The sequence below is a fragment of the Branchiostoma floridae genome, chromosome 12, assembly GCF_000003815.2.
Source record: "Branchiostoma floridae strain S238N-H82 chromosome 12, Bfl_VNyyK, whole genome shotgun sequence".
Lineage (NCBI taxonomy): Eukaryota > Metazoa > Chordata > Leptocardii > Amphioxiformes > Branchiostomatidae > Branchiostoma > Branchiostoma floridae.
In genome coordinates, this window is record NC_049990.1 from 9,205,505 (window position 1) to 9,217,582 (window position 12,078).

The 12,078-nt window shown below is 40.3% G+C and overlaps 1 protein-coding gene and 1 pseudogene across 2 annotated transcripts in view; both read right to left on the reverse strand.

The window, feature by feature from the left end:
- LOC118427664 (calmodulin-like) overlaps positions 1-2,272 on the reverse strand; it is a 4,132-nt gene extending 1,860 nt beyond the window's left edge. Inside the window, exons 1-4 of the mRNA XM_035837559.1 lie at positions 2,127-2,272; positions 1,465-1,616; positions 918-1,052; positions 231-353 (exon numbers count right to left, since the gene is read on the reverse strand). Of these exons, the coding sequence (XP_035693452.1) occupies positions 231-353; positions 918-1,052; positions 1,465-1,614 (408 nt within the window). The 5' untranslated portion in view covers positions 1,615-1,616; positions 2,127-2,272. The remainder of the gene's footprint in view (positions 1-230; positions 354-917; positions 1,053-1,464; positions 1,617-2,126) is intronic.
- A 770-nt stretch (positions 2,273-3,042) lies between these two features.
- Positions 3,043-12,078, reverse strand: part of LOC118426946 — a 15,401-nt pseudogene continuing 6,365 nt past the window's right edge. Inside the window, exons 6-16 of the transcript XR_004832495.1 lie at positions 11,972-11,985; positions 11,441-11,477; positions 10,199-10,350; positions 9,710-9,844; positions 9,252-9,374; positions 8,862-8,915; positions 5,714-5,750; positions 4,782-4,933; positions 4,190-4,324; positions 3,758-3,880; positions 3,043-3,446 (exon numbers count right to left, since the gene is read on the reverse strand). The product of XR_004832495.1 is annotated as a calmodulin-like protein 12 (transcript). The remainder of the gene's footprint in view (positions 3,447-3,757; positions 3,881-4,189; positions 4,325-4,781; positions 4,934-5,713; positions 5,751-8,861; positions 8,916-9,251; positions 9,375-9,709; positions 9,845-10,198; positions 10,351-11,440; positions 11,478-11,971; positions 11,986-12,078) is intronic.

Genomic DNA, 12,078 nt, shown 5'->3' on the forward strand with positions numbered 1-12,078 from the left:
CATTATGAGGTACTGAAGATATTACATGATAAATACAACACATAATAATCAATCTGGTTTCCACATTCATTCAGTAACTTTTTCTGTTTTTTTTTAATCAAATTTGAAACTGTTCGACATCGCATCATTCCGCGCTAGTAGTACTGTATGCAGTCAGACCACAGCCTTCTCATTTGCCTCTTGAGTTCATGAGAAGCAGGAATGACTACAGGGGTTACTACAGGTCTAACCTGTCCATCTCCGTCCACATCAGCCTCTCGGATCATCTCATCCACCTCCTGGTCGGACAGCTTCTCTCCCAGGTTTGCCATCACGTGACGCAGCTCCGCGGCGCTGATGAAACCGTTACCATCCTGTGATTTTTGCGGGTAAGATGGAATGCAAACACGGACGTATAAACTCTTGTGTTATTATTATTACATTGCCCACCATACCAGTACTAGAACTACACATTTGCGACCTTTTCAACTTCTCGCTTCTGGAAAGTCACGTGTTAGACGGAAGTGGGTCAGTATACACAGAGGAAAGCAGCCTGGCTAAATCGTAACCGCATGAGAAGAAGACGGGTCCCTTATCCCATACCAGCGAGAGATAATGTAGCAAAGGCTGAACTAAACCGTAGGCTGATAACTATCTTTGTAGTGCCGCCATCATTTGGCATTTTTGAAAATTCAAAATATTTTCTACAACACAAAGGGAGCAGTGAACGTAACAGCTGAACAGACTCTCCTGACCGTGTATTCAAATAACCACAGACACGCAATAATCTGTATGATTCTGTATCTGTATAGCCGGTATAACTGCCCTCCGGCGTGATACACTACCTTAAACACGGTGTGACACACTACCTTAAAGCTGACACACCGTGAAAGCAAAGCTTCGTAAACGTTTATGGTGGCAACAATATCAGTACGTACCTTGTCGAAGACCCGAAATGCTTCTTTAATCTCTTCTTCCGTGTCGGTGTCCTTCATCTTCCGGGCCATCATGGTGATGAACTCTGAGAAATCTATGGTTCCGTTTCCGTCCGCGTCTACCTCACTGATCATGTCCTGCCAACAGACAGGTTGTTGTTCAGCAATTATTGCATTGTTGTTAACTCTTACAAATTCCACCGGGTGCCATAATACCGACACATAAAACATCGTTATAGAGGCATTTTCAAGATTGTCTTGAAGTGTATGTACCTGAGGATTACTCATGCTGCATTGGTCTTAACCACGGCAATCTCTTGCGCCAAGCTTGGCCCGTACGTGGCCCATACAATATGTACCTTGGTGAGAATGTGCTAAACTGGGCTGATGTTTCCATTTTTGTGGGCGTAATGTCTATCTGTCAGCAAATATGCCGGGAATCGGCTTTACCTAAGCATTTAGGTGATAATAGCACACACACTTATATCAAATTAGATCTACAAGTATCGTGTTAGCAAAGGTATGTGTAAAACTCTATTAACTACCTTACCTGAAGTTCAGCTTGAGTTGGATTCTGACCCAGCGACTTCATGACAGTACCCAGTTCCAAAGTTGTGATACTGCCATCGCCATCTTTGTCGAACAAGGAGAAGGCCTCCTTGAACTCAGCGATCTGTTCCTCTGTCAGCTGGTCTGTCATGTCTATGTGTACGTGTTTTTTTTGGGGGGGGGGGGTGAGAAATTAGAAGCAACATTCAGGGGTTTTCTTTCGCGATTAGCTTGCTTAACATGTCACACAACTTCGCGAGAGTAGCCGGTATGTGGTTACATTCCATAAACTTGCGAGTTTTTATACCGCTTGCCCTTTGTGTGGCCTTTTGTCCAACATAGACTACACTAGACTATTTGATGCCACAACTAGGTACAGCTCATCCAAAATTATTAAGGAACACACACGGGGTTGCAGAGACTTTGCTGCCAAATATCTCAGATAAGTTGGTTTTCTATTTGAGTCATAGCGACACCACATGTACAGTATAGCTAAAATGGAGGCGATACTACAGCAGCCGTAGAAAACTGGTTCGACAAGTTGACACAACTGTTGTGTACATGTTAAGCCTCCAATAGATTTACTAAACAGCATTCAATAACCCTAAACCCGAACTTGAGGAATTTCTTAAAGCCCACAAAACTCAATAAGTAGTACTGTACCTTTGTTTCAGCTACCTTTCGGATTTCCTAGCTTTCGGCCAAGGTATATTGACAGCTTGAAATATGCCAAAGGAAGACACCTTGACAGGTAAAAGTAAGACGATCTCCCTGATTGGTTGAGTGAACACCTCCAGTGTCGCATTGCGTCATGCCCTGCGGTGGGCTGCCTAGAGGTCAGGGTTCAATCAGTTTAGTATGGCGTGTCAGTAACGACACTAGCATGGCACTAGACCATGAAATGGTAGTATCGTAGAATCGTAGCAAAACCAGTAGCGTACTTCAGGACAATGACAGTCTATTTTACCAGCTGGTTTAATGAGATGTATTTTGCTATATTAATTTGTGGAATTATGACTTATGTCCGGAAGTTAACGAGCAAACAGTTGAGAAAAGGAACAAAGTTGTCAAGAAAAGGTCCACATACTAGTATATATATCTTTAACCTATAACGTTACATGTACTACGTACGATAATTGATAGGTGGCGCTATTACAGACCACCACGGTGTAGCATATTGGCATAGTGGGAAGTACATATTAGCTCCTCGAATGGCGCAAAAAAACGACTCTTCATGTCAACTAGTGTTTTACGTCTTAAAATGTTATTTTAATTGCCTAGGTCTGGACCAGTTTGTGGAATGTAAAGTGTTCAAGGACTCATATACCAAATAATGACTATCACATTCAATTTTCTTGTGAAATAAGAGGACGTTGATTGGATCTTTCGATGACAATTTTCTAATTATCAAACGGTGCAATATAGAATTGATCGCCCAGGGGAGCTGTTTGTAAGTTAATTTTTGTTCTAATACAGTCTGACGAAACAAGACTCATGCCAGTTGGTTGAATATCAATCTACCCATACCTCTAAAAAAAGAGATAATCTATAAAAGACTCGGATCAGATCAAGCATGGTCCCATTCCCATGCTACACTTTATTTGCTTTAATCGAAAACAGTATTTTCATGATTAGGCACACAATACAATAAGAAAAGCGCGTGTCAGATATATATATCAGCTAAACAAACACGATGAATTAATTGCCTTTAACTAGTTAATTCTACTATGCCATGCTATTATAGATTTTTTGACAATAGTTCTAATGCAGAAATAACGAAGAATTTACTGAAAAGAAAATACATTTTACCGTTCAAGCACTAAATCTGACAACTGAGTAACAGTGCTATGAAGAGTGTAATTGAAATAACAACAACGTCCAACTAAGTGCCAATCATTCTAATAGAAAGCTATGAAATAGCTGATGAACTGATTGGCTGCTTCATTTTGAAGTCATCATCTTCACGAACTCTTCGTAGTTGACCTACACGGGGGATAAAAATATGAATTTAATTTTTTCCTCAGACAAACATTCAGTCAAAGTCAAGTTCACTTAGTCCTAGGCTTTCTATTTGCCGTTAGTCAGTAGTAATAAGTATATCTTTCTTGATGTTAACAGAAGCTACTGAAGATTTTACAAACAACAATGTAATTCTTGAGTTCCTGATATTTGTGGCTACAATTTTACCGCATGTACCTGCGTAATGATGTAGGGTGATACATCATCAATGTGTTATGTAAAAACATGTAGAGTATATATCTAAAAGTATTGAGGTGCAGAAAGCAGAGTCTAACCTGTCCATCTCCGTCGATGTCAGCCTCTCGGATCATCTCATCCACCTCTTCATCCGTCAGCTTCTCTCCCAGGTTGGTCATCACGTGACGCAGCTCCGCAGCACTGATGTAGCCGTTACCATCCTGTTATGTTTCGGCAGGGAAACGTTCGACAAACTTAGTATGCTATCATCACCTGCTGCCTGCGAACCATTCTCCGTAGTAATTATAACCACTGGCTCAGTCTTTTCGATATTTCTAAAACAATAAGCTTATAAGGGCTAGCATATACCTTGACTCACATTGACAACACCGGAGAAGGTAGTATATCTGCATCATATGTGGAAGACTACAAACTATAAAGAGAGGGATCTTAGAGTTGAAGAGTACAAATAGAGTGATACGAAAATATGAGTAAACAAGCGCAACCTTAGAAAAAAACAATACTCGTACCTTATCGAAAACCTTAAATGCTTCCCTAATCTCCTCTTCTGAGTCGGTGTCCTTCATCTTCCGCGCCATCATGGTGAGGAATTCTGGGAAGTCTATGGTTCCGTTTCCGTCTGCATCAACCTCGTTTATCATGTCCTACAAAATGGCATGTTATGAATGAATGAATGAATGAATTTTATTGCTCAACAATCGCACAGGGTACAAAGTATGGCAATCAATAACAACTAATAGCTATACAGACAATAGTACTAAGAGGCTACATACAAAACAACAACAAAACATTATCGAGCACAGTTATGTTTGAGTAATCTGGTCTCGCATTTTGAATACATTATAAAGAAACTGGCCTGTTATGCACAATCATTTCATTGGAATTCATGCAAAAGTTTCGCTATACATGTTTGATCGCAAGACTTTGATTTTTGATCATATCTTGGGCACATACAGCGCCAGCCAATCAGAGAATCGGCTTTATCTAAAAAAAAGTTTAGACTATTTTTTTGATTGGCTGACAGTTGGTTCGAGGCCACAAAACTCAGCCCAGTTTAGCAGAGCCTCCCCGAGACCTGTATTTCAGACAAAAATAGCGTACCTGAAGTTCACCTTCCGTCGGATTCTGACCCAGCGATCTCATGACAGTCCCCAGCTCCTTTGTAGTGATGTTGCCATTCCCATCCTTATCGAACAGAGAAAACGCCTCTTTGAACTCAGCGATCTGCTCCTCTGTCAGTTGGTCTGCCATGTCTTATGTAGGTACAGAAAAGCTGATAAAGAAACCAAATCTACAGTCCGCAAACAACATTCGTGCTTGTAGAAAACGTTTTTAATGATTAGGGAGTAAAGAAACAATAAATTTTGACAAAACAATGGACTCGAACGCGACTTGAACTCCAGTAAGGCATGTAGCAACCTTTAAGAGGAAATGCTAGGTATAGTCCAGGACAGAGCGAGAAGTTGTAAATTAACTTGTTTTACATGTAGTATATGCATGAAAGGCCATTGTGTTTCATTATTTTTGAATTAGATGGGAGGGGCTGTTGACAGCGCATTTCAAAGATGTTGGCTGTGGTGCAAATATGAGCTGATAATTTCCTTAGCAACAAGAACAACAACGGACGCAAATCGTTTCGAATTTCAAACCTCACGATGAAAACAAGGAGCAGGGGTATGGTATTTCACATTTTAGCTGTAGAATACTCAATTGTATGATAATATTCGTGAAATCTTTCAGTCTATACTAGTGTTGAGTATGATTTGTTGGAGAGAAAAGTACATTTTGGGATTGGTCTCCAATAGAACGATGTGTCAAACAGTACATCTCATTTCGGGCGTTGGTAACACTCAGTCTTGCCAAGAACTTCAAGATCTTTTTCACACTTATTCTTGCTCTAGACTAAAAGGAAGACTGATAATGACGATGGCTAAACGCTTTCTTGTCTCCGTTGATTCACCATACAGCCTCAGGTATTTCTGTGAAGTCGAACAAATATGAATGAAGAAAAGCTGTGCTTAGGAAAAACATACCTGTGAAACAGTTGACGATAGATGTTTCTGCCTTGTGCTACTAGTAAAGACGGACTCTCCGGTTACCTACCAAAGACTGAAATAATCTGGATGTACCGGTTTGGCAATCATGCAAATGCTCAATAATTTGTGTTGCCATTTGTCTAAGGCTCGTTCTCATTTAAATGTCGAAATGCTGTCGCCTGACTTTACGGCTTGATATGGAGAAAATTATAGACAACATCACTGGTTTCTTGATTTTTCCATAACCCCTGTAATGTTTTACAAAAGATGCACAACAACATTCGTATTGGTTGATGGCTTAGACGGTTATTATAGCCACGGGTCGGATTTCACACCCTAAAAAATGGCTGTCGCCTGAGAAGAAACGAAGAATTCAAATAGTAGCCAAAAATGTAACAATTCAGTTCCCAGAATAATTGTTCGGCAGGTGAAACCAGCTACCAAGGCCCTCTGCCCGATCACGTCAGATCGCTCCTGTAACTGATCTTGGAGGCTGTGTGAGGTGGTTTATGCCTGTCGCCAGATTCTGTAACAAACGTTACCACCACGAGTGCGATGGATGCCACAGTTTTATTATCCACGTATAAGACTAGAAATGACCATTTTTGTGACGCTGTACAGTTTTTCTGGCTTCCTAAAGAAACAAGAAAGGGTTGTTGACTGTTACTTGTATCCCACCTTGCTTAACAAAATGGTGTACAGAAATGACTGTAACAAACGTTACCATCGTTTGATGCTGTCTAAGCTTTCTATTTGACCTGGTGTAAAAAAGCTGCCCGCTTTTCAAATGTTCCTTGGGACATCCACTTGTACCTAAATGATGTAGTCAATAAGGTAAGTCCTTTAGAAGAAAACAGGGTTAAGTTTACTGTTGTAACAAACGTTACCGGTAACGTTTGTTACCTGCCCTGTAATGTATTACCAATGGGACCGAAAATAATAAGTTGCCATTTTTTGGCTATGGTTAAAAGAGGAATTTTCCTAAACAACCAGGTAGTTTTCACTGAAAATAAAGCCGATTTATTTTTCGACCAAAAAAATGCCATTTTCGACATTTCAGTGAGAACGAGTGCTAAGCGATAATTGTCTTGAAAACTTTCGAATTCTCTCCTCCCTTGAATAAGATTACTTTTGGTTAAGTAAGCGTCGAATCTTTCATAGTTTGAGTTGGTTACTGAGCATTTACTGGTGTGGCTTCGAACGGCCAAGTGGCTAGGCCATGAAGCTTCTGATAGAGATGATTTTCCCATGACATTCCCAACCAGATGTAGTGCCATTAGGCAAAGAACTTTACGCGACTTTCACTCACATCCAAGCAGAGAGCTCCATGCTTCATCCATGTGTAAAAATTGGTACCTGGCTTTGGTTGTGGAGGAAATATTCGGTGGAATGAGAAGGGTGGGCTTCGCCTTCCAGTACCTTGCCCCAGACTCAGTAGATTAACAGCCCACTTCCCTGCGACTTCCAAAAGGCCGTGCCATTCTTACTTTTACTGAGCATTCAATACTCATGATTTCCCTTAACCATGCAGAAGTTGAAGTAGCAAAATTTTGCAATGTAAACATCCCCCCCCCCCCCATGGCAAACGGATAACGATATTTACCACAAGGCTTGCTCTGACTTTAAGAATACTGATTCTTATCCAAAGAATGTAGTCTACTGATGTCGGACACTTCGACCCTTTACGAACTTTGCTTATCAGACCAACTCGGCCCAACACTGTAACCCTGACCGTAACCATATAACTCTAGCTCTCACCTTAGGTGGAGTTTACCGGATTGTTAGGTCGAGTTGACTGGGAAGGGTCAAATCGTCCTGATCCATATTATTACCACCTACCATTCAGAGATCTCCCAACACCTTGCTACTGTATAAACTCTAGGCTACCAACTGTCATATGATTATTACTAGAACTCCATTGTAGAAGTGCATGTTCTTTTTGGTCAGATGTTCAAAATGAGAACGTCATGGGGAAAAAACATGTACTAGATGCTTTGGACATTCTTGGCATTTCTCTGGCAAACAAAATGGTGGCGATCACGCGATAGACGTACCGGTCGAGCGAGTTGTACAAATTATGTCCACCACAGTGCTGTGTTTGCCGTAGCAACTAACACTAAACGCACCTGGTGATCTCTAACACTCACAAAACTCAATAGCCAGGTACCTTTGTTTCGGCTGTCCTGATGAGTTCGTCTTCTTCAAAATTTCAAAACGTGGAGGCTTGAAGTTCCAAATGTCTACCTGCACTGTCGTGGTTACTACATATGTTATGCCCAATTAGTTGACTGGAGGTCAGGGGTCATTCTTTGTAAGTGTTTCAATAGCGGACAGGGCGTTACCTACCATCTAATTTTGTCTATTCTGTATTCATTATGTGTATGACGCGGCACTTAATGGCACTTAATGTAGCTATAAATAGCAAATACGTCATTGCCGTTTATATACTGTTGTTTTGTTCATTTGTGCAAAGTCATCATCTATAGACTGGCAGTATTAATAGTACTAGTCGTATACGTCATTCGCTCGACCACTTTGTAAGTGTGTTCAGGTTTCTTTTCAAAGGGGAAGTTCAGTCTGTACTTATGAGTTCCTCTTCTTCAACATTCAAAACGTGGAGGCTTGAATGTTCTAAATGACGACTCTCTGATCTGGCTCAATGACCACCTGCACTGTTGTGGTTACTATAATTATTGTGAATGTCCAATGGAGGTCAGGGGTCAATATTTGTAAGTGACTCAATGGCGGACAACTATCAAACATTAGATGACCTGTAAAAAGCAGGGTTCCATTCCCATGCTCCATTTTCTTGCTTTAATCAAAAATATTATTTTCATTATGAGGTACACAACACAACAAGAAAATCGCGTGTTACCTAGCAATCAGATAATCCTGAGGAATTGCTTACATACTATCCTACTAGTTAATATACTACTACTATACCCTGCCATTACAGACAGACAATAGTTTCAATGCAGAAATGACGAGCAATGTACTGAAAGAAAATACATTTATTTCACAGTTCAAGCACCAAATCAGGCAAATGAGAAACGGTGGTATGAAGAGAGTAATTGATATTACTATGTAGTCCAATTAAGTGCCTATCGATCCTTCTAATAGAAAAGCTGCGAAATAGCTGATGAACTGATTGACTGCTTCATTTTGACATCATCATCTTCACGAACTCTTCGTAGTTGACCTACACAGGAAATAAAAAGACAACAATAATATAATGTGATTTAGATTTTTTCTTCAGACAAACATTCAGTCAAAGTTAGGCTCACTCAGGCCTAGTCTATTTGCCTTTAGACAATATTACATGTATAACTTTCATGGTGTTGAATGTACTGAAATTTTACAAACAACAACTATGTAATTCTTAATCGAGCTCCTGATTTTTGTTACCTAGTATACTTCTACTATACTTCTAGTATACTTGTAGCTTCAGTTTTACCGCATCTAGCTGCGTAATGATGTGTAATGTTATTACACATCATGTTCTGTATGAAAGTATTGAGTTGACAGAGAGTCTAACCTGTCCATCTCCATCTATATCAGCCTCTCGGATCATCTCATCCACCTCTTCATCTGTCAGCTTCTCTCCCAGGTTGGTCATCACGTGACGCAGCTCCGCAGCACTGATGAACCCGTTACCATCCTGTAATGTTCCAGAAGGAAAACGTTAGGCAAACTGAGTATGCTCATCGGCTGTTACCTGCAAACCATCATCCTTAGTAATTATATATAATTATAACCACTGGCCCAGTCTTTTCGCTATTTCTAAAACAATAAGGGCATAAAACTTGACTCACATTAAAACACTTGAGAGTATGAACGTTGTATATATGCATCAGATGTTGAAGAGTACAAGCTACAAAGAAAGGGATCATATGTTGAAGAGTATGAAGAGATAGATCGTATATTGAAAAGTACAAAAAGAGGATACCGAAATACGGATTTACAAGCGTAACCTCTGAAAAACAATACCCGTACCTTATCGAAGACCCTGAATGCTTCTTTAATCTCTTCTTCCGTGTCGGTGTCCTTCATCTTCCGGGCCATCATGGTGAGGAATTCTGGGAAGTCTATGGTTCCGTTTCCGTCTGCGTCAACCTCGTTTATCATATCCTACAAAATGGAAAGGTATAAACAATCCTTTTGTTGCGATTCATGCCAAATTGATAGTTTCATTATACATGTTCGCAACATTATAATTTTTAATACATCATATCTTGGATTCATGCAGAGTCAGCCAATCAGAGAATCGTCTTCATCTAAAGAGATATTTAGACCATTCTCTGATTGGCTGACAGCTGGTTCGAGGCTACGCCCACAAAGTGGAAACCTCAGTCCAGTTCAGCAGAGCCTCCACAATGCATGTTGTAGCTATTGAGACTGTGGGGCAGGCTCTGTGGAGGTGCATGCGTCTACAATTAATATAGCTGCAGATTGCAGATGGTACATCAAATACTGATAACGTACCTGAAGTTCATTTTCAGTTGGATTTTGACCGAGCGATCTCATGACAGTCCCCAGCTCCTTTGTGGTGATGTTGCCATTCCCATCCTTGTCGAACAAAGAGAAGGCCTCTTTGAACTCAGCGATCTGCTCCTCTGTCAGTTGGTCTGTCATGTCTATGGTACAGAAAAACAAACCAAATCTTCAAGTCATTAAACAACATTCGTGCTCGTAGAAAACGTTTCCAATATTTAGGAAGTCCCCAATTACACTTTGTTTTACAAAACAATCGAGTTGAACGCTATATGATATTTTACATCCGCGTTTATGTCCACTCCGGTTCGGCATGTATCACAGCTTCAAGAGGAAATACTGTAACGTTATGTCTAGACGTCGAAGACGAAGCAATAGGTTGTAAAGTAACTTGTTTTACATGTAGTATCCACATGAAAGGTCATTTTGCATCAACCTGTATTTCATGGACGTGTGAGGTTTCCGAACTCTGGTTTCTTATGTTAGTTTTATCAATCAGGGTCTTTAAAAACAGGTCACGCTGAAATTAAGACCTGTTCAATGTGTTATCACAAAATATCTATGCCATATCTGTTGTATTGTGTGCACATGTGGGAGGGGCTGTTGACAACACATTTCAAAGCATGACGTCAATGTTAGCTGTGATGCAAATATGAGCTGATAGTTTCCTCGGCAACGATAACAAGAATGCAAAATCGTTTTGAATCTCAAACTTCCCGATGAAAATAAGCTTAAGGAAGAGGGATATTTCACATTTTAGCTGTAGAATACCCAATGTAATGATAATATTTGTGAAAAACTTTCAGTCGATACTAATAATGGTGAGTGGAAACAAAAATACACTCTGCGATAGGTCTCCAATAATACGATGTTCCACCTCCTCATTTCGGGCTTTGGTAGCATTCGAATTCAGTCTTGCAAACTACTTCAATGTCTGTTTCTTACTCTTATCATTTTGTTCATGTTAGTCAAGACTCAGTAAGGTTGGGTGTACACTGTTGTACATCGGATCCCGTCTGTAGAGGAGTAATACATAGTAAAATATGTAATTGGGAGGCTTAAAACCATGTAAATATTTCGGCTCTAGACGAAAAGGAAGACTGATAATGCATATATGATGATGGCAAAATGTACCCTTGACCCAATAGTTACACCATACAACCTTAGGCATTTTCTGTGGAGTCCAGCAAACTTAAATGAAGAAAAGTTGTTCATGTGCTTAAAACAACATACCTGTGAAAAAGTTGGCGAGAGATGTGTCTGCCTTGTGCTACTAATCGTACTGACTCTTCAGTTGGTTACCAAACGCTCCAATAATGTGGACGAACCGGTTTGCTGGAGGTATTAATGCATTTTTTTTATTCTGATGCCATTTGTCTTAGCGATAATTGTCTTGGGAACTTTCGAATTGTCCCCTCCGTTAATTGAAGAAGACAACTATTGGCTAAATATCGTTTAGATTTTGAGTCAGTTACTGAGCATTTACTGAAGTGGGTCAAACGGTAGAGATGGTAGGATTCATGACATGAAATACGTTGTGTCGTCATTTGGGCAATGCACTTTACACGTCCTTGCTCACTCCACTAATGTGTAAACATGGGACTGACTTTGGTTGTGGAGGAAAAAATCGGTGGAATGGGAGAGATGGGCTACGCCTTCCAATACCGTGCCCTTGACTCAGTGGATTTAACGTCCCACTGCCCACAGCATGAAAAATGCTTTGGCATCTTTACCTAAACTTTACTGAGTCATTCACGCTCATACTTTCTCTGAACCATCTAAGAGTTGAAGTAGGAAAACGTTGCTGAGTAAACATGCCCCTTCATGGCAAAAGGACAACGACTATTACCGCAAGATTTGCTCTGACTTCA